Genomic DNA, 21296 nt, shown 5'->3' on the forward strand with positions numbered 1-21296 from the left:
TGGCCATAAAACATGCATCGCATAACCTTAGTAAAGTTGGGCTCATGTGGTGACCCTTGGTGACCTTTGGTGACCTGACCTGTGACCTGACCTGGTATGACCAGTGACCTCTAATAGCAACATATGTACTAGACAACTGACGCCTTATCGCTGATTTTCGACAAAATGCGTTTTACTCGGTGTTATAGCGCTTTCCCTAGAAGCCCCGTGAACGGTGAAACATTTTATCTTTGACCTGACCTGTGACGTCATCGGTGACCCCGAGGTCAATGAAATTTGGTTTCCTTCGACAAATTTGACAGGGCTATCGAACGCCGTTTGAATTTTCCGGATCCGTCCAGTAGTTTCGGAGATACGGGGGGGGGCAAAAAAGTGCCCCCCCCCCCCCCCCACCGCGCGGAAGGTGGCTGGTAGGCCCACCGCCTGCCGGGTTAACCTACGTATCCTACTAAATGCAATCCCCCCCGTAAACCAAAGTAACGCCACCGTTCCAATCAATCCGGAACCGAAGCTACCCCTCGGCGTATCTGCGCGTATGATTCCTTCCACTCGACCCGGCAGAGCTGTGACGCATGTCCGATAGTAAGGGCCGTTCCGACCGCCCCAACTATGCCACCGATAAGCGCCCGGCCTCGTCGCCACTATGTGTAATCACAAAGGTCTTATCTTACTGCATGGCTGATAGGCAGGGGCGTACTGAGCGTAAAACGACGCAGGAATAGTTTCTGCCCTCCACAGCAAGCCTGTGCATAAGCCACATAAATTAAAAACGCACATGGGTGTAAAAGTTCCTAAGGGACACATATGCGTGGATTCTCTCATACAGCCACCGCTTGTGTCTGCGCGTTTCGAGTCACGCTGACGTTCGCCCGCCTCTGAGCGCCCGTCGCTATCGGTGTCGCTGTTCCAACACAGGTGAATCAGTGGGTACTGTGCGACAGGAGCAGACCGGTGAGCGGTGCTGTGTGGACGGTGCGTCTCGAGAGAGAGTGAAAAGGGAGGATTACAGAGCAGCGCGCAGGACACATTACCGAGGGAAAGAGGAGTTAATCAGGAGGCGAAGGACTTGCGAACAGACCAGAGGTAGGTTGGTGTTTGGTGTGTTCGGAATCGGATACCGAACAAAGACGTAGTACGGCTCCAAGTAACCTCGGATCTAAATAAGGAAAGCAAATGCGCATTTTAGGAGGTTTTACGGTCGTTTGAGCCCGAATCTGTTTGCAATGTGAAATTGATTGCCCATACATTTATATGTGTGCAGCGTTTGACTTTAGTGACCTATTCGTTTTGCTTGAAATCTTACTTTTAAGGCATGTAAGAATGCAATGGCCTTATGGGTGAATAAAGATCAGCTTACACGTGTAAGGGAAGTATCTGCCTGATTAATTCTGATCTACAGCAAAACTAAGGCCGGTGTTTTTTTTTTTCAAATGGACGCTTCTATGTATTCGACTATTGGAACAGAAATTGAAAAGATAACGCCTGTAAAACGACTTCTTCATCGTGTGACGGTAACTAGAGAACAGAGAAACGGACAAATACGAATACGTACGAAATACAATACAAATACAAATACAAATACGGCCAGCGTTTTGCTCTTTTGGATATTTTTCGTTCATCTATTCTTCAACTGAAGCCAAGTTTCCGATGTCTGCGATCGCGGCATTAGTGCGTTGCACATACTGCAGTTTAGTTCCTTCTTGGCTCACTGCCAGCTTATGGAACACCTAGGGAAAAACCGGTCTCTCGAGATCAATGGCTAAGTAAAGAACTAAGATGGTGCACCGTTTCACCCTGCATTAAAAAAGCAACTAGGTTTTGACATAAGTAGAAAGTATATGTTAAAAGTAGTTTGTTTTGTTTTGTTTTGTTGGGTTAGGCCCTTTCGGTCCAATTAGACCATTTCAGAGCCGGGAGGATGATAGGATATAGGGGGAGACATTGGTCTGGGCCGGCACCTATAGTGAGTCACCCGGGCTGAGCCCGTCCAGAGGACAGGCCACCCAGCCCCAAGGTACTCACTGCACCCGGCTACGGGGTGCGCTCCCTCGGGAGCAGCGGTGCCGCTCCAAGGGAGCAGCCCGCATGACATAAAGGTGCCTGTCCAGCCCGGAGGGGGTTGCGGTGCGGAGGAGAAGGATTTATGTATCCTGAGGACAGAATCACGGAACGGTGTTAAAAGTAGTAAAGAAGCTAACTAGACAAGCCGCGGTAACAGTTACGACACAGTACTCCCGTATCGCAAACATCGAAGGATTTACAAAGACCTATCATTAAATAGCTAACAGTTTCACACTCACAGCATCCAAATATTGTTATCATATCTGGCTTCTACAGTCAAACAAATGCTAACCGAACTACTGCACATACTACCTAAACTTCACAAACATTATCAGGCGAGCCCCAAATCCAATCACTATCTTTATCCATATCAACCACTGGAGAGTGGAGTAAGGATACTAGCGAATGATACACGTACAATGCTGTTTGACAAGGTGCGACAGAAGACTGAGAATATCACTCCCCTGAGCTTCAATTGATATACCATGATTCCACTTGTATTTAGAAATACGTATTGTCAGTCTTAGGATATTAGTGACGCATTCCGGAGATTAAATGTTTAAATCCTAAGGAAATGCATTGCTATTTGTTATACAGTCTGAAATGTCGTTCAGTTTAAAGTAAACATATCCCCTTCGAGGACAAACCCCTCCCAACGGGTTGGGAGCCCTTCATCTGAAGCGTTGCGATGACCGCACCGAGGCAGCTTACCATCCTGCCGGTAGATGACACTGGTAGTGAGCGCCTGAAGGTAGGCTGTACCGCACGACGCAAACCGGCCGCGCGGGTGATTGAGATGCGATTATGGTTTTAAAACAAGAAATATTGAAATAACAGCAGTGGACCGCACACCAAATTCACAAGAATGGGTCCGGGGTCGCACTTGTCAGGCACAGAATAAACGGCTAGCATGCATGGTGGCTAAACAGACGGCCGTGATAGGTAAATCCAGCCTCAGGCTCCCAACAACAGTGTTCTATGGAGCATGCAGGACACAAATCGGCAACAAGTCATTCCAGGAAATAACAAAACTCGACCGTATTAAGCATAATCTAGCCTTCACTTTTATCCGTAGCAGACAACATTCATTGTCACTAGAGTTGGCAAAATGTGGACCCGAGGACCCGGTCCAAAGAACCAGTCTGGACCCATATGGGTCCAGACCGGTTCCTGGAAATTTTCTGACGGGTCCAACCGGGTCCTGCCATAAACATTGCACACTACACATTTTGCACACTACACATTGCAAAACATTGCAAAATAAAAAATTGCAAAATATGAAGCGAATGGAAATAAGACACTTATTGTTTCTTTGCACTGTAGCTCATAAGTATTCCCAATGGGAAAAGGGCTGTTTTACATGATGCAACTAATGATACCTGCAAATAGTTTGTATTAATTGACTTTTGGGGAACGGGTCCAACTGGTTCCGATTTCAACTTAGACCGAGTCTGACTGGTTCCAGAAATGTCCAGTCGGGTCTGGTTCGAGTCTGGTTCCCAGAATGTTCACCTTTTGCCACCTCTAATTGTCATTTCATACCCTCCCTTCCTCCAGTTCGCTCGACTTTTCTCTTGGGCTCAGATGTCCTCTGCTTACTTACTAGATGTCCCCATGCCACTCCACCCTAACTCCCCTGACCTCTAATCAATGACAACTCCCCCCAGATGTCGTCCTACAAGGGCGCCTACCAGCCCACCACCACTGGCTGGGCCGACCCGCAAGATGAGGAGGTGACGCTGTCGTCCTTTGTGGCGCCACTCTTGCTGGTGCTGGTTATCATATTCACAGCCATGGGCATGATCCCCATGGCCATGACAACCAAAGGTGAGATACAGAGGGACCGCTGCTAGTTTGCTTTACTAATAGGACCACTTGGGGTGGGTGGGAGTGAATCGGGGACGTTTTAAACATCGTCTGACTGTTTGTTGTTGTTGTTAAGTCGTTGTTGTTGTTGTTGTTGTTGTTATTGTTGTTGTGTCGAGTAGGTGCTTTGGTCCGTTGTAACAAATCATTCCGATCTGGCTGTTTATAAAGTGGGAGTGTAAATATTTTAACCCTATTCCTGGCGGGGGGGGCCTCAGGAGCCCCCCCCCCCTGAGGTTTTTTGGTTATTTCTCCCAAACGCGTTGAGCTAGGAAGCTCAAATTTTCTGACTTTTCCTAAAAGGCTTCTACGCAACATGTCTGAAAATTTTGAGTTGATCTGACCTCAGGTCAGGTCACCAGAGGCGGTTTGGTGACCCTACCTCAGAAAAGTTTGCAATCACGCCAGAGCTAGAGTTTTTGACCGATCAATTTCTTCTCTTCAGGCTTTAGTTAGGGTACCAGTATGTGAAATTTGTATATCTCGGAATTTTGATATCGGTGACCTAAGGTCAGGTCAGTTTCGCGACCTCCCCATTATAAGTCAATAGGGGAAAAATCAACTCCCTGTTTTTACCACTAAAACGGGTCGGAATGGCCCCATATACCATACATGACTTCATATACGATCAACCTTCACTACCTTGAGGTCTGTTTTGCTGTTGGGCAGCTGTGAGGTCATGTGACGTCATCAAAGGTCACCAAAGGTTTTTGGCCAATAACTCCGTACAGGAACAAGATACAGACGCGTGGATGGTCTCATTGTGTTCAGCTCGTCAAGACGCATCGAATGATATACATGATGACCTCGAGGTCACGTGACCTGAGGTCAACCTTTGACCTTGACCTTTCGAGGTCAACATATATATCATTCGATGCGGATTGACGAGAGGATCACGATGATGCCCTTAGTTTGTTCCTATCTTGACTAATTCGAGAGTTATTCGAGAAAAACTCTCTCCATATCTAGCGCCGCCATTTTGACTTTTTCGACCCCTGTGACGTCATCTTTGACCTGACCTGAAAATGACCTCAGTAAAAATTGTAGATCTTAACCGTGCGTATCCGATGCCGTTTACCGTTTGTCGCTGCGATGTGTAGTTTTTGAGATCTGAAGGGGGGGGCCGAATCGGCCCCCCCCCCCGCCAGTTTCTTGTCCCGGCGGAGCCCGCCAGGAATAGGGTTAATGCCCTTTTCTCATAGGAGTCCGTCACCAAACCATAAGATGGTTCGTTCCTTTAGTTCCAGTTCAGTGACCGGGTGGCAGCAAGGGTCACTAATTTGCGCATCATGTTACCCCGAATCTAGTAACACCCAATGGCTTGTATCTGGCCTCCCTTTCATCTATCTCACCTTCCCTTCACCTGACCTCCCCCCCCCCCCCCCACACACACACACAGACTGGGCCACCAGTGACGGCAGCGAGGGCCAGTGCATGCCGTACTGACCTGACCTGACCCCCTCCCCTTTCCACAGACTGGGCCAACAGTGACGGCAGCGAGGGCCAGTGTATGCTGTACGCCTCCCTCACCCAGTATCAGGCGATCGGAGACACATGGGGCAGCGACATCGGCACGTGCTCGTTCGTCGCCTACGGCACCATCCTGCCGATCCTGGGGGCGGTGCTGCTGCTCACCCTCTACTACATCCTCCGCGGCCGAGAGACGCCCGCCTCCAGCTCCTGGTGGCGGGTGTTTACCGCCGGAGCGCTGGCCTTCGGTCTCTTCCACCTCATCATCGTCTGCATGTTGACCGACGGCTACACGCGCACCTGCCTGGCCATTCTCGGAAACAACGCTAACCTCGACAAGTATCAGTACCGCAAGTGTTCGGACGGCCTCGGCTCGCGGGATTCCAACTACAACCACAACTACCCGACGCAGCAGATGCTGACGGTGGCGCTGGTGGGATACTGGGTGGCCACCTTCGGCTGGATCGGCATCGTCTGGGCCATGGTGATCAACATGCTGCACGCCAAGGGTCTCTACTGCCTGCTGTAGACGGGGACGGGACCCCCGCCAAGGTTAATGTAAAAAGGGAAGGTCCTGGCGACAGGGTTCTTACAACGTTGTGCTTTGACAGCCCATGGAGGCGGGAGGAACCCCGCAGGCGACAAGGTTTTTGTAAGCATATAATGAGGGATTTCACTTCCTGCGGTTGTCCTCGCTGAATTTGCCAAGCGTGCTGGAGACAAAAAAGGAGACAGGGACGGCACGAGACGAGTTTCTTATTGTTACATTTTAAGGTGAATCAGTTGAGTGGCAGAGGCGGGTCGTGGTATACGGAAACTATAACTACGGTTGAAGGTACGGTACATGATAGCTGTCCCAGGGTAGGGTGAGCGGAGATATGCGCCTTTCAGCTGATTGTCATACAAATTAATACCGGTTCCTTCAAGGAGACTACAGGGACAAGACCGATATTTCTTATGCGGTTGGCAGCTCTCTGTTCGGAGCTAAAATGTATACAAAAATCCTATTGCCATCTTCTCATTAATATCATCAATGACAATCTATCTCATCAATGTGAGTCTTGATTTCTCATCAATATCGTAAAAAAACGTATAAAATGATTCAGAACGCTTCGATCTGATACAAAAATATGTGTTAGGTAGTAGAAAACTTGCATATAGCAGAGCTGCGCAAAGAACATTGGAAGGCTGCCATAGCCTGAATCAGCGTAAGGTCCGTTAGATCGGCGGACTAATGCAGAGATACGGCTGTAGCATGCGTCACTATCATAACCTTTGTTCCCTTCTTCTTATCGTGTCTGTTGCAACATATCGTCGTTGTCTGTTCTGTCGCTTGCCCAACCGGACATGTGTCATCACGCTTTGAGATAGAATACATTTTAAAAACGAGCTGTTTGACTGTCTTTACATGAATTTCATGACGAAAAAAATCCATGCTAGACACTGCCTAAAGGATTGGTGATACCGATTAGGTACCGAAGACATATGTCCGTCATCTGTGTGCAGCTATGACACAGCTTGACAAAATCAGTAACCATTCTGAGTCCATTCCAATCTATCACAATGCCACAGGCGCACGCTTTTTCTCAGCACCAAAGCACCAGCAAAGCCTACCGATAAGAGAAACTGCGCCGGACGTGTATGTGGCATATCATCGAGCTGCAGGCCAGCGCCAGCCGACGGGCGTTTTGTAAACTACAGCTAACCAAACCTACCGGCAGAGGACAGAACGAGCTCACGTGCCCACGTAATTCTGTCAGTCGCGACAACCACCAGCAGCCATAGCAACAAGCTACATCTTCTCAGAACACGCTGCACATCAAATACAAGCTTATTCACGCACATACGTATATTATATCATCAATACGTACAGTCACTCATACACTCCGTTTTTTCATTCAACACCCAATCAACACAAGTTTTTGGAGATCTGCTTCCCAGCACGGACAAATAGGGGAAAACCGCAGATTACCAGTCGCACAAACGAACTTTCTCGAACATTCATTCCCCACACAGCACTACCTAGGTAGGTACTCTCGCCACAGGAATCGCTCCAATCATTGTTGAACCCACGAATACTCAAAATAATTACACGTTGCCAATTAGATCGTCGGTTAGACGTCAAACCCAGATGAATGTCACATTCCGCCGCCCCCATGATAAGAACTGAGAATTTGACTCATTCTCACCAAAGTAAGAACACGTTCATGCTCACCAAGGTGATAACACGAGCATCCTGAACGACTTCCGACCTGCCTCGCTATCGGGACCCTTTCCAGGACCGTCCGGCCAGTCTATATCGGCATTGAGCCGGCCCTGTGTTCCCACACGGCCGAGTCTCATGGATGATCACTGCACTTGACCACCCATTCCGACGCCGATCCGAATGGGTCGGTCCATCGCAGACTACCTCACTCAGTAAGACAGAGAACCGGTGGTAGAGTCTTCATCCATCCCCGTCCTCTATCCCTGAATTAGCTCGTGTGTGTAACGGAGGAATGCCGGTACGGCAGAGTGGTGAGCGCTGCGGCAGAGTGGAGGAGCGCTGCCTCACAGCGGGGAGCGCCGCGGTACCGTTCCGACCTACATGCCGGCCGCCTGCGGGGGCATCATAGAGCCGGAGACGGCGGCATTCGGCCCCAGCAGAATCTGGGGACACAGGGACGACGGCCGTGTTAGAGGGGGAGGGGCAGGTGGGAGTGGGGGAAATGTCACTGAGAAATCGATGGAAGGTAAACAACATGAGGGGGCGGTAGACGAGCAAAGGTAGCGGATTATGTCGCTACACACCGATTAAATTTATCTGAGGATATTTGATTTTTACACCGAACAAAAAGGTAATTAAAAATCAAATAATTGATAAATTAAAGCTAAGGAAGAAATGGATGTTAGTAAAAAGCAATTATTTTAAATGACATTGTCGTAGTGAGTTATTTGACACATGATATTTTTCCGAGAAATCAATGGCTAAGAACCAGGGAGCGTGCTAATCATAAAAAACACATTACAAAAAAACGCACATGCAACACCTGAATACATGAAAAACAAACAAAAGCAAATCATTAATAACACAAGTTGTTAGAGCGATCCTTGAGTTAGTGTACTTACCATGACTCCTTACCGTCCTGGCCGAGCCAACATGCAATTCACTTGCCCAACCAGCAATATTGGAGGAGCAGGCCCTGGCCTTCTAACCAGCTTCATAATCTTTTCAGCTATCAGTCTTGAAGATGGTAAAACTCCCGTGCATCCGCCTTCTACTAGCATAGTTCAGTGCCAAGCCCCTTCACCAAAATAATCAACGAAAAAAAAAAAACGCTGACGCGCAAGCATATGACGGTCCGTAAAATATTGCGTAGGTAAGAAGCGGGAAGGTACAACACGGTCCATCACCGCAATGCTTGCAGACACATCAAAGCCACTTCACACAAAAAAAAAGTTTTAAAAAGCGTTGGGTTTGTTCCAAATCCCAGCATGCACCCTAGTATCTCAATACATTTATGCATAAACAGCCACACATAAGCAACCATACGCATGCAGGGACGTACATTCTGTACGATCGCAGGAGTTACGAATTGCATGCGTTTCTTTTAATGAAACGCATAAATAATGAAACGCACGCAACACGTGCGGGCCATTCAGTGGAGCAGCCCCACCTCTCCGCCACTCCCGTCCACTCTCCCAAGACAGTCTGACCAGTCCCTCCACTACGTAAGTCCACCCTTGACACGGCGGAGTGTTGTTCGGTGTCGTTTTTTATCAGCGTGCTACCGGTAAGGGATTTCCTTGCTGGCCTTTCTTGGCATCTATTTGGTGAACCGCACAGACCAAGTGAATTCGACCAATGAGAAGCCGAAAAACGCCAGCAAGCTAATACAGCTGGTAGCCTGCTGAAAGAGACAGGTAACCTGCTGATATATACTACGACCGAACAGTGCCCAGATCAGGCCACTGACTCTGCCTCCACCCCTCTACCGTTCCCCATCTCCCCCTCTCTCCCGCTCACCTGACGCTGCTGCTGTTTGTGCATTTCCTCCATCTGAGTTCGCTCGATCTCAAAGATCAGCGGCGCAAACAGAATCGCCGCCGACGAGAAAAACACCCACGACGAGGAGCAGAGCAATCCGTAGGCGCCTGCCGAAGGGGGGGGGCGGGGGGGGGAGTCGTCAGGGGGTGTGACGTACGCGGCTGTGGAGATGTGGGAGCAGGATGGGAAGACAGGAGGCAAGTCCTATTAGGAGATATCTAGGAAGATGCAGTTAGTGGATGAATTCTGACGTAGACTAGGGTGAATATTAGTGAAAACACATTGAAAACACGTCATTTGGATATACTCACCAATCAACAAAGAGGGAGAGATGGACATGGATATCGATGGCAATAAATTACAACAAATATAGGAGCATAACAAGGCAGAAAGATCGATTACGATTGATGTTAAACACTAAACATGCTAAAAAAAACTTATAACAAAGAACAAAAAAGGTTGACAACCAATTACTTGAAAACTTCCATAGCGAAGTAACTAACGTCTATTGCGCAGATGACCCACATGACCTACCTTTGACCCCGGCCACGGATCCCTGGATGACCTTGCCGGAGGCGGTGCGGACCGGAGCGGGCAGCATCTCCGTCAGGCCAATCAGACGCTCTGCCAGCGTCTCGTCAATCTGCCAGAAATCGAAGGGAGTTAAGGGAAAATCTTTTCAGCAATTACACCATTATCATATCATGAGCGAATGAATCAATTCAAAAGATGTGCTAGTGCTGTGCACACACCCAAACAACAAAATACAGAAATTGAGGTAATTTAGAAGTCAACGTTTTGCTGAAAATTGAGGTAGCTGGGCATAGCTAATCCCATTCAAATGTTTTCAACTGGCTGTTTCCAACAAACAAACTATCCCTACCAGCATTTAGCTATTGATCAGTGGCAATCATTTGGAGTTCAATGCGTTACCAACGGAACATTCTGTGAAATTGGAGTAAACAAATAACAGACCTCTCTTAAAACTAATGAGCAGAAATACAAGGCTAAAAGTTTTCCAAAACAGCATGGACTGTAGCCCAACACAAGCACAGCACACTCCATCAGATCACAACAAGGACATCATCCCATTTCACTCACGTCATCGTCCAGGTCAGCCGGATCCTCAGAACCAGCTTTGGTCACAGCCAGCGGCTCTGGCTGAGCAGCAGCAGGAGCTGCAGCAGGGGCGGCGGCAGGGGCAGCACCAGGGGCAGCGGCAGGGGCAGCAGCAGGAACCTCCTCAATGTCAGCCATGGCTACAGATCTGTGAATCATTGCCAACAGCTCATAGTCAGTGTGTTGCATTGCATGAGTAGGTTGAGCAAGTCCATTACCAATACTGATACTGAAACTGCGTGCTGGCTGGAATGGCTGGATGATATCAATATAAGCAGGAAAAGTTGCATTTTGTAGACTAGACAAACTAAATGCGGTAAATATTGCACAGGTGTTTTGATACTTGATTGCGCCATGAATAACCTGAATGATGAATAATGTGATGACAATGAATAAAATATCCATATTGATATTGAATTTGATATCAGACATGAAATCAGGAGGTCAAAATACATCATTTCAATTTGGTATTGGTATGCTTTTTATTATCACTTTGGCGATCAAATACTTTCTGGACTAATACCGGAACTACAAACAGTTAAATACTCACTTACGAATCTCGGGGAAGAATTAAAGCAGAGAAATACTATTATTCTCACACAAAAATCCACAGACCACGACCCCAGGCACAGAACACGCGTGTGCTTTTCGCCGAAAGCTTCACAAATTTATGTAACAGGTGCGCCATACCTGTCTCGAAAAAGCACAGACACGCAGCTAGTAAATTAGGTGTCTATATACTCTGGTAAATAAATTTATCATTATGGCCACGAAAACAATGATGAAGAATACCGCTATAATCATGGAATGGGGCAGGATATTTTCGTTGAACATGAACATCGTAAATTCTTTAAAAGAAAAACAGCACTTTTTTAATTGTGAAGAGTTGGGAGGAGGATTTGCTCTTGAGCACGGAACTTGGGTTGCGACTCTATTTGCATTTCACCGATGCACGACTGGCAACTACCAGATCCAGAAAGCTTGCATTTGACGCTGCGGTTGGAGCACGTTACAGAAAATATTATTTTCAAGTGATATTGACCGGACCTCACTTGCTTATGCATGCACCGCTGCGTAGTTCCACAAAAGTTCGTCGATCGCGGGCGCTGCGGCAGAAACAAAGAAATCTCCATCCGCCCCCTCGCTCAGCTCGCGCCCCGTCACATGCTGTGCTCCTAGTCTGCTCCTCTCAGATACGAGGCACAGAGATTCATCACCGTGCGAGAGACATGCAGCAGCGGTACTACGAACTGTGCCATTCAGTGTAAGGGACACGATGGATCAGCCATCCCCAGATCCCATTCCACGAACACAATCATCCCCCTCGAACACACGAAACCACTGCTCTAAAAACACGGCTGGGAATGATCCCTTTTTTATTTTTTTCCATTTCCGGGAAACGTACAGAATCTTCAAGACATCGAAATGACCGCATGCCGCACAGGGCGGGACGTTTCATCTCCAGGAACCTCGCAGATTAGGTGTCCGCGCGAGCCATCGTACCTCCTAGCGGCGGCGAGACCGCAGAAAAACAAAAGCCGACTTCTTAAACACCCGGTCTATTATCAGTCTGCGAAAATTTGGGGATAGCGAGCCATTTGTACTTGCACTTCCTATCTCCAAACGGGAAACCTGTGCTTACATTAAAAAGATACCGAAACACATTTACTCCACATACACTCATGCTAACCGAACAGGGGTCCTGTGATCAAGGGTTCGATGAATGCTAAATTTTGGGTTAATTAGGAAAATTATTACGAAATGGTAGCGACCGGATCTTAACCAATCTACAAAGAACGCACATCGACTATACACACCAATATATGAAGTGAGGAAGACGCACGCACTTGCAACGTTAAAACGATCCAAACAAGGACGTCTTTTCTGCCAATGGAAAGTCGCTGCGCGCGCGTGCACGTGCAGTGTCGCACAGGCCGCTCCCGAAACACAAGAACATCACAAACGTGCGCAGACACGGATCCACGGCGCGCAGTGGAGATCGTCCTACAAATGCGATGAAGCGGCGATACAAAAGAATGATTCTACACTGAGTCTCAGACACACACACGCGCGCGCGGCCGTCGCGGCCGGGCGGCGGCCCGCCAGCCGCCCGATCGACACTGCTGAGTGGACAGTCAACTGGGTAGAGCTGCTGATGGTGGTGGTGGTGAATAAATAAAACCTAGCTGCGCCCGATCGCGCAGCATGCGTGCCACGCGTGGCGGCCGGAAGGCCGGGCCGCCACGCGCGCACGTGGACGCGACCGCGGCGCCACTCCTGGGCTATTGGCAGTAGATTTTCTGAGCAGGGGCGGGTGGCCGGCGCGGCTGGTGACGCCTCTGCGCCGATCTCAGTCAAACAGCGGCTTAGGCGCGCTCACCGCGGATACGCCGGGCCAGCTGAATATCCTTGGGCATGATGGTCACGCGCTTGGCGTGGATGGCGCACAGATTGGTGTCCTCGAACAAGCTGACCAGGTACGCCTCGCTGGCCTCCTGGAGCGCACCAATGGCCGCACTCTGGAAACGCAGGTCCGTCTTGAAATCCTGCGCGATCTCACGCACCAGCCTCTGGAAGGGCAGCTTGCGGATCAGCAGCTCCGTCGACTTCTGGTAACGACGAATCTCACGCAGGGCGACGGTTCCCGGCCTGTAATGGAACAGCGAGTTAGGACACAACTCAGCAGCAGGTGAAAGGCATCGGCCCATACAGTGTCACGAGCGTCATTAAAACGGTAAATAGCACGTTACTTGAAGACAATTTTACTTTATAACGCTATTACGTTGGTTAGGAAAATAACAGGCTGCAGTAAAACAACAAACCAAAAATAATGCGGTCTTTTTTTGTACAAACAAGACAAGAGCGAGAAACAAGGACGACATCCGGAGAACGGTGTATATCCCAAATGTCCGGTAAAACTCCGTGCTGCGGATGCAATTCAAACAGCAGAGCTGCTGTAGCCACCCAATGATGGTCGCAACTGTGTCAAGTTGACCCAGATTTCCTATATTGACTGCCTTGAGCCTCTTTGTTCCAAGTGAAATTCATATTAGCATAGGCGCAAAACTGTTAAAGTGTTCAGCCAAGAGTTAAATCTACTTGCCAAGAATATGGTAAGTAGCTGTCCGATCCCAAAGTTCCCTTAAACTATTTGAAAATAGAAATGTCCTCTGGAAAGGTTCTGATAACGACCATTTTCCGGGAGTTTACTGATCAACGTGATCAGTCATGGGGCAGCGTCCCTCTCTGAACAGTTCCCCAGACAATATCCTCTCACCTGTAGCGATGGGGCTTCTTGACTCCGCCGGTCGACGGTGCCGACTTGCGGGCGGCCTTTGTCGCCAGCTGCTTCCTGGGAGCCTTTCCTCCCGTCGACTTACGGGCAGTCTGCTTTGTACGCGCCATCTTGAGTTAGTCTGGAGAAGACAGATTTGTGGGGGTTAGTGGAAACAAACAGCACAACCCTAGCCCTGCATAGGGTCCAGCTTTAAAGGGCAAGATACACATCTCTTTCACATTAAAGGAAAATAGTGGATAACCTCTGAATTTGTACACTGCATTAGCATTGAGCACAATAATGTCTTGGGTGTCATGTTCTGCTGATACTGTGAAAAACCAAAATTATTTGGAGATATTTTAGAAAGCATCCAAATGCAGCCAGGATAGATCTACAATTATGGTTGGGAACTGCATCTCTTCCATGCATTGCTGTCACGCCTTATTAACAGGGATGCGGAGCCGTGGAAATTTCAGACGGCTCCGGCTCCGGAGAAAAAATCGGCTCCGGCTCCGGGTGAAATGTCAAGGCGGCTCCGGCTCCGGCTCCGAGTAAAATGATCCGGCTCCGGCTTCTACTCAGTACACCCCTACGCGATCAATAAAATACGGGTGGAAGAAAAAAGGCGATGGGATTGGTACACGCTGCTTCTGTATTTGTATAACAAGGCTAGTTTGAATACCACATTGTTTTACGCCTTGCACTGTCAAACCGAATTAGGTAAATAATTGTTTCCTGTTCTACTGTTATATATGTTTCCTCTTAAGAAAAGGAGCCGGAGTCGCCCCCTTTTTTGACGGCTCTGGCTACGGCTCCGGGCTATATTGCTTCACGGCTCCGGCTCCGGCTCCGGGCAAAATATGCCGGCTCCGGCGGCTCCGGCTCCGCATCGCTGCTTATTAATGCCTTTTACAGCCACCTATAAGAAAAAGTTTTAAAAATGTTTTGTAAAAAAAAACTACATGAGTAACCTGAGCCATAAGCAGGAAGACATGTTCCTGTTTCATGTTACAGTGCAACAAAGAGGCAATCTATCCCAAAATGTTTGTATGAGTATCTTTCACTATTTTCTATTGAAACATTAACTTCTTTTGTCCTCAATCTCATCAGAATGCATACACACCTACAGGAAAAATCATAATATACAAGAACTTTGAAATAAACTTATTGGGGATTGACAGAAAGTGACTGATTAACATCCACAGCATTAAAATTTCTAGCGAGCCAACAGCTACTTTTCCTCCAAAGTCCCAGGCAAAGAATTAGAGGGCATTATTTGCCTGACCTGTCTCCAGCAGTTATCCTATGTAATATGTATGTGCAAAACAGGTGTGAAACAAGTGATAAGCTGGGTTAGGCGAGGGTTGATTGTTTTGAGCATAAATGACATAAGATTGATCCATAAGCTACGACGTTTGAGGCACAGAGGGACACATGCTAACTGAAAAATGAGGTATTTGTTATTACTTATTAAATACCAGGTACTTGTTCAGAAAAGGTCCAATCTAGATTAATTGTGGTGCCGTTGATATAAAAATGCAACAACAGAAATTGTAGGTTGTAAGTGTTTAGGTTGTAGCTTGTCTTAGGCTGTAGGATTGTAGGTTTTAGGTTTTGGGTTGGTAGGTTTGTAGGTTGTAGGTTGTTAGGTTGTAGTGAAGGTATGTAGGTAAGGTTAGGTCAGGTTTGATTGCTTTGTCTTACTTGCACCACATGTAATCATCATATTGGGATTCAGGATGTCAAATAATTATATGCAAAATTTATGCCAATCACCTTAAGGAACAATAAACTGAAAAATTGGTTAATGTTCAGCAAAAGTCTGATTAACTTCTAAAACATAAATTTTGCATATTCTTACATAATTTGACATCCTGAATCTAAATATAGGCCTGTTCCAGTGCCTCCTGTAGAAATTCTTGACTGGAGGGCTGGAGGCTCTACCAGAAGTTCTGCTGGAAGTGTTGTAATGCAATCTGGAGATTTCTGGAGATTGGTGTCATGGATACCAAAATAATGATTGTTCACTCTTCAAAGAAATTTAATTTCATTTTTATTTATATTTAATTAATTTTTTTAATTCTAGGATAAAAGATTTACAAAATTATTATAATGTAACTTTCCTTGGATTCAAGTTCTAAAATTAACAGTCAAAAATCCTTTGTTAACATTTGTAATTGTCACATGTGCGCCATAATTGTAGACCAGAGCCTCTAGTGAAATGTGGACCTTTCAACCCTCTGAAGACTACTGGAGGTTTCTGGAGCTTTGGCAAGAGCTTTCTGGAGGTTTCTGGAGGCACTGTGACTGGAACAGGCCCTATGATACATGTGGGGCTAATAGGTACAAGGAAAGATCAAACCTAACATTTCTCACTTACCTACAACCTACAGCCTACAATTTATGCTGTTGCATATTTGTATCAACAATTGTAGATTGGACCTTTTCTGAACAAATACCAACAAATTGTATGCTTATGATTTAGGAGTTAAGGGCACCGAGACTGCAGTACTTGAATAACAAAAGCATTGTAACAAATGAAGCACAAAAGCATACATATGAAAGTAGCCTTAAGGTGTTAAAGTCCATGATAGCAGTTTGTAACATGATAGCAGTCCATGATAGCAGTTTGTAATTGTAACAGCACCAATGTGGCATATAAACAATGGGGCAACTTCTAGGCTTCTCATTCTAGGCCACATATTGGGAAGCCTGTACCTGAAAAGGTACCTACACCTGCTGAAACACGTTCCCACTCTCCAGGTCAGAGGACAATGACCCCAAGGTCATCTATTTCTCAAGATTGTAACAAAGACACATTAAATTATTTCTTTCCTTAAGGAAGGAATGACTCAGCATGTTTACATCTAATTGAAAGCTATCACAAGGAACAAGTAATTGTAAGCACTGCAGTAAACACAGCAAGAAAATGCTGGAAATCAGTTGGGCAAACTACGGGGAGGAAATCAAGAACTTGATTAATCAAGTTCATGATTATGACGTCATGAAAATGGGGCGTGGCATGACCATATAAGGAGTTGTAATCAAGATTTTGATTACTTTTCGTGCACCGAACTCTTCAAATGTTTCGTTTCGATTGTTATAATGTCCGTTTCGACACGATTTTTTACCAGGTGAAACGCAATATTCTATTCTCCCGAAATGATATGGACCGGTAGCAGTGGGATATGGACTTTAGCTCATATGGCGAAAGATAAACTGCTAGCCTAACTTTTTCAGAAAAGTGATATTTTTTAAAGCCCTTTTTAGGCGGATATTATTCTTTTATCCACATTTTAACGTTTCTAGTTTAAAAATAAATAATTGATCATTCATTTTACACACGTCTTAAATTGGTCGTAATAAACATTTCTTCCAAAAGGCACCGTCGCCTGTTAGCACGCCGCCATTTGTCGTGTTGTCGGTGTGTGGGTGAGGCCGGAAATTAGCGCCGAATTATTGGTAATTTGGTTCTTATAGGTAAAATTAGCATTTTTTAAATAATTTAGATCATGTTTGTAAATTTGAATAGCCTCAACGTTCATGTGCGTCGGTATAAATGTTGAAATATTGCGATAGAATTTATGATGATTTTGTAGGCTATCATGGCGCATGCTTTCCGCGGTATAATATTTTAATTATTTACGAAATGTATTGCTATTTACAGGGTTTTAGTTTATCTTAAAGTAAATAATAGGCCTATTTTGTTGTTTGGGGCAATTGTTGATTAGAGAGGCACATTTAACTGCCCACAGTAGCTAGAAATGTTATGGCCTGGCATGTTGTGCAAAAGTTTGCAGTGTGGCCATATCATTTATTCAGTCAATTGTCTGTGCAAGCAGGGACCAATAGGATATATCTTTTAGTTTTTAATGAAAAGTTAAATTTGGGCTTATGCTAGGTTATTCATACTTGCATTCTAAGTGGCTTTGTCATGGATTCATAGAACAATAATAGAAGTGGTGACTGCAAATGTGTCTGTTTTTCCACAGCTCATCAAAGCGCCACCTCCTCGCTGTAGCAGTGGGCGTCGCCGTCACCACAGTATTGTTCAGGAAGCTCGTGATAATGGTACCTATGGTCCTACGTTGAGGAACGCTCAATCAAAAAATGATATGATGAACTTCTTTGGAATTAAGCGGACTAAGTACAGCTACATTTGTATTATGTGCATCGCTCATGCAAGACAGCAGGCCAGGATGCAGGGACACACAGCTGCAGGTATGTATGAATTGTTTTTGCAATATATGGTTATGGTTGTAGTGTTTTGTTTTGTCGCTGGTGTGTCACGTTCAGTTTTGTGCATCACGTTCAGACACTACAGTGGTCCAGTCCAGTGTACATTTTGCACACTCAAGCTGGGCATGCTGAAAATAATTTGCTGGAGCTCCTTCAGTGTGATCTCATGAAGTTGCCTGGCACAACTTTGGAACTTTGCGAGCTCACATGACTCATCCCCAGTTTTGTCCTGACACAGCCCAATCTAATCCTTTTTCAAGATACAGGCATTGTCTAATGTTTTCAAAACAATTCATTCTAATCTAAATGCAGAGACTTCTTCACTAATGCATGTGTAATTTGTACCTACATTTTCCAGACTGCTGAGTCTGAGGCATTGTACATTATTTTCACATCATGTGCCGAAATGTAGTACCTATCAGTGCCCTGCGTCAACTCATCAGGTCCATGTCTTGTCTTGTTTGCCTTGTTACATCCACCTACCTCTCCTCCATCATTTCTTCCTTCCATCTTTCCTTGCTTCCTTCCTCACTCCCTCCCCTCTCCTCTCGTCTCCTCTCCTCTCTCCCCTCCCCTCCCCCCCCCCCCCCCCTCCCCCCCTCCCTCCCTCCCTCCCTCCCTCCCTCCCTCCCTCCCTCCCTCCCTCCCTCTCTCTCTCTCTCTCTCTCTCTCTCTCTCTCTCTCTCTCTCTCTCTCTCTCTCTCTCTCTCTCTCTCTCTCTCTCTCTCTCTCTCTCTCTCTCTCTCTCCTTTACTCTTTCCCTCCTTCTCTCCTATTCTTTCTCCTCCATTTTCTCCCACGCAATGTTAAGTGTACCTATAATTTGGTTATGAACATTTTGCAGGGGATGAGCTGGAGAACCTGCAGCGCATTCTCCAAGAGACGACGGAAGCCAACGGAGGCCCGCAAAACTTTCCATCCCATAATCGTGAATGGAGAGCTGGGCGGGGAAGACGCGGTATTCGTCGAGGCCCAGGAGGTGGTATCGGCGCCACCAGACCAAGCATTCCTGCTGTGGCAGGCCGCCTTTTGGATTTTTAACATCAAAACTCCTAAAAACATGGTCAATCTAAATTGGTTTCTGAGAACCAAAGTGTTTGGTGGGGTGAAGGCCGATGTGCCGCCATCAGCGGCGGCCATTGCGAACGTGAATCAAGTGGAGTGAGATCCCCGTAGAGCATGCCGCTGCGGGGTGTCGGAAGCGTTTGCCAATTCTTTGAGCCTTCCACCGGCAGGACTATAAATACACATTTCTTGAAATATATCTTTGATCTGTGCTTGGTTACACGGGCTCTGGGTTGTGACGCTATTCGTCCAATATATGTGGTCGACGGTCGTATGCAGATTATCATTTGAGCTGACTTATGGTCAGGCCGCTTATCGCGGACAGCGGTGTTCTTGCTCGGGGTGGTCTTTTTTCAGCTCAGTGTTCGGCAATGTGAGCGAGCAAGCGCGAGAAGAGGTGTGCTCGTGCACAAGTTCACATGTGTGTGCCACATCCCAGGCGGTGTTTCACGGGACGCTGCTACCACGCTGCTATCAAATTGCGCGAGCTGACGTCACACTTGCGGTAGTGTTGGAGCAGTGGGCCTGTTGATGTTTCCATGGAAACCCAATTTGACACGTGTAAAAGCAGCGTGCTGCTTTCACCGGTGAAACAGGGCCCCTAACTCGTCTAAAGCTTACAGCTATTGAGTCTCTAGCCACCCACCAAAATTGAAAAACAATCGGTGACGCCGTTCCGGAGATACAGAAATAAGGTGCGCGTGTGCAAATATATCCAATCCCCGATTCGTCCAAAGCTTATAGCTAATCCGCTTCCAGCCACACACAAAATTTGAACAGGCTCGGTCAAGTCATTCATGAGAAACATTAACTGCAACATAAATTCCATCCCACCAAAACTGATTGATTTTGTCTATTATATACACCATTATCATTGTATCTTTTAATTAGCTGCATTGTTCAACGCTCGCCAGTAGCACGATCAGCGCGATCAAAATCGTGATTAGCCAGCTGAATGCGAAATCAAGATCATGATTAGCCAGCTGGCTGCGTAATCAAGAAGTTGATCATCGAACTCCCGGGACGACGCCTCGTAATCAAGTTGTTGATTACGTTTTGGTTGCAATCTACCGCCTCACGATTTTCAACTTGAATCATTCAAAGATTACACTTGTAGAGTGACTTCTTCTCTATCGGTCTTAAAATTTTCGTGCATCTCCGTAGACCCTGAATCGAGATTCGGCCGTTTTCGTGACGGGCTGCAAACATGACCAAATATGGGCATAAAATAATCATGAACTTGATTAATCAAGTTCTTGATTACCTCCCCGTAGTTTGCCCAACTGAAATAGCCTCAGCATCAGTCTCAGGCCTCCACTCGCACTTTCACTTTACATGCGCGGCAAACGCACCAAACGTAATTTCACCGCGAACTTGGGCTGGAAGAAGTGATAATCATTGGCTAATTGACATCTCACATAGTTTCTTGAATAAACAAAGAGCAAATTCGTACAAACATACCTCTGCAAACAAGTTATCACAATTTTAAGAACACGGCAGCAGCACGCACCCCGAGGAACTCAACATTCAACTGAACTTGACGTCATCACTTCGCCTCTCTGTCATTGGTCAGAATAAGCCCTGCTGCTATTGGTCAACGCTCCTAAAGCTGTGTATCTGATTGGTTGATGATTGCGCAAGACAAAAACAGCTGTGATCCAGGGAAATCCCGTGAATCTGCCGCTTTGTAAAATGACATGTTTGAAAAGAAATTATTTAGAGATTTTTCCAAATCAAAGTCAATAAAATTTAAACTTTTGAAGCTTTATTTTGTTTTCAAATGAATTAATATATCAGCAGTTTATGGCGCCAAAAATTTAAACGTCCACGAATGCAATGCAAATGGTTGTTGAATCGTAAATATGGAAATAATTTTTGAAACTTACATTTAATAGTTGTTTTTACCGTTTTGAAAAGATTTGAACATGTTTTGCCCTAAAAGAGACGTGAAATCATCATTTTCATCAGTTCTCATAAAAATTAACTTCCGTTTGGTTTCAAGCGTAAGTCGAAACGATAGGCGAAATTGCTTGAAAAAAGTAAATTTGCTTTTCAAAACAATCATCTCTGTCACTGAAAATAAGTATCAAAAGAAAGTAACGCAACTTTGAAGCCAAAAGTGATTTTTCCGCGGCAAAATTCAGGCAAAATTGCATAAATAATAATTTTGCA

At 46.2% G+C, this 21296-nt stretch overlaps 3 protein-coding genes and 1 long non-coding RNA gene across 7 annotated transcripts; 2 read left to right on the forward strand and 2 right to left on the reverse strand.

Moving 5' to 3' along the window:
- Positions 1 to 914: 914 nt before the first annotated feature.
- On the forward strand, positions 915 to 6818 carry LOC122374226. Its single transcript, XM_043352845.1, has 3 exons — positions 915 to 1083; positions 3729 to 3888; positions 5403 to 6818. The coding sequence occupies exons 2-3, from the start codon at positions 3729 to 3731 to the stop codon at positions 5924 to 5926; spliced, it is 684 nt and encodes a 227-aa protein (XP_043208780.1). The 5' UTR covers positions 915 to 1083; the 3' UTR covers positions 5927 to 6818.
- A 410-nt stretch (positions 6819 to 7228) lies between these two features.
- LOC122374233 (mitochondrial import receptor subunit TOM22 homolog) lies at positions 7229 to 11240 on the reverse strand. Of its 2 annotated transcripts, none has more exons than XM_043352856.1 (5): positions 11094 to 11240; positions 10526 to 10691; positions 9959 to 10067; positions 9404 to 9531; positions 7229 to 8046 (listed from the first exon to the last, which is right to left on the reverse strand). In XM_043352856.1, the coding sequence occupies exons 2-5, from the start codon at positions 10679 to 10681 to the stop codon at positions 7981 to 7983; spliced, it is 459 nt and encodes a 152-aa protein (XP_043208791.1). In that variant the 5' UTR covers positions 10682 to 10691; positions 11094 to 11240; the 3' UTR covers positions 7229 to 7980. The 2 variants fall into 2 exon arrangements, with proteins under 2 accessions (XP_043208791.1, XP_043208799.1); XM_043352864.1 differs by having other exon boundaries at positions 11098 to 11202.
- A 662-nt stretch (positions 11241 to 11902) lies between these two features.
- Positions 11903 to 20959, reverse strand: LOC122374371 (histone H3.3A). 3 transcript variants are annotated; one of them, XM_043353077.1, is made up of 3 exons: positions 20586 to 20959; positions 13821 to 13959; positions 11903 to 13192 (listed from the first exon to the last, which is right to left on the reverse strand). In XM_043353077.1, the coding sequence occupies exons 2-3, from the start codon at positions 13946 to 13948 to the stop codon at positions 12910 to 12912; spliced, it is 411 nt and encodes a 136-aa protein (XP_043209012.1). In that variant the 5' UTR covers positions 13949 to 13959; positions 20586 to 20959; the 3' UTR covers positions 11903 to 12909. The 3 variants fall into 3 exon arrangements, with proteins under 3 accessions (XP_043209012.1, XP_043209023.1, XP_043209018.1); XM_043353088.1 differs by having other exon boundaries at positions 20635 to 20795; XM_043353083.1 differs by having other exon boundaries at positions 20477 to 20652.
- LOC122374390 lies at positions 17165 to 19323 on the forward strand. The gene is made up of 2 exons (XR_006255209.1): positions 17165 to 18041; positions 18904 to 19323. It is a non-coding gene; the product is annotated as an uncharacterized LOC122374390 (long non-coding RNA).
- Positions 20960 to 21296: the final 337 nt, after the last annotated feature.

The sequence above is a fragment of the Amphibalanus amphitrite genome, unplaced genomic scaffold (genome assembly GCF_019059575.1).
Source record: "Amphibalanus amphitrite isolate SeventyFive unplaced genomic scaffold, NRLGWU_Aamphi_draft 000039F_arrow, whole genome shotgun sequence".
NCBI lineage: Eukaryota > Metazoa > Arthropoda > Thecostraca > Balanomorpha > Balanidae > Amphibalanus > Amphibalanus amphitrite.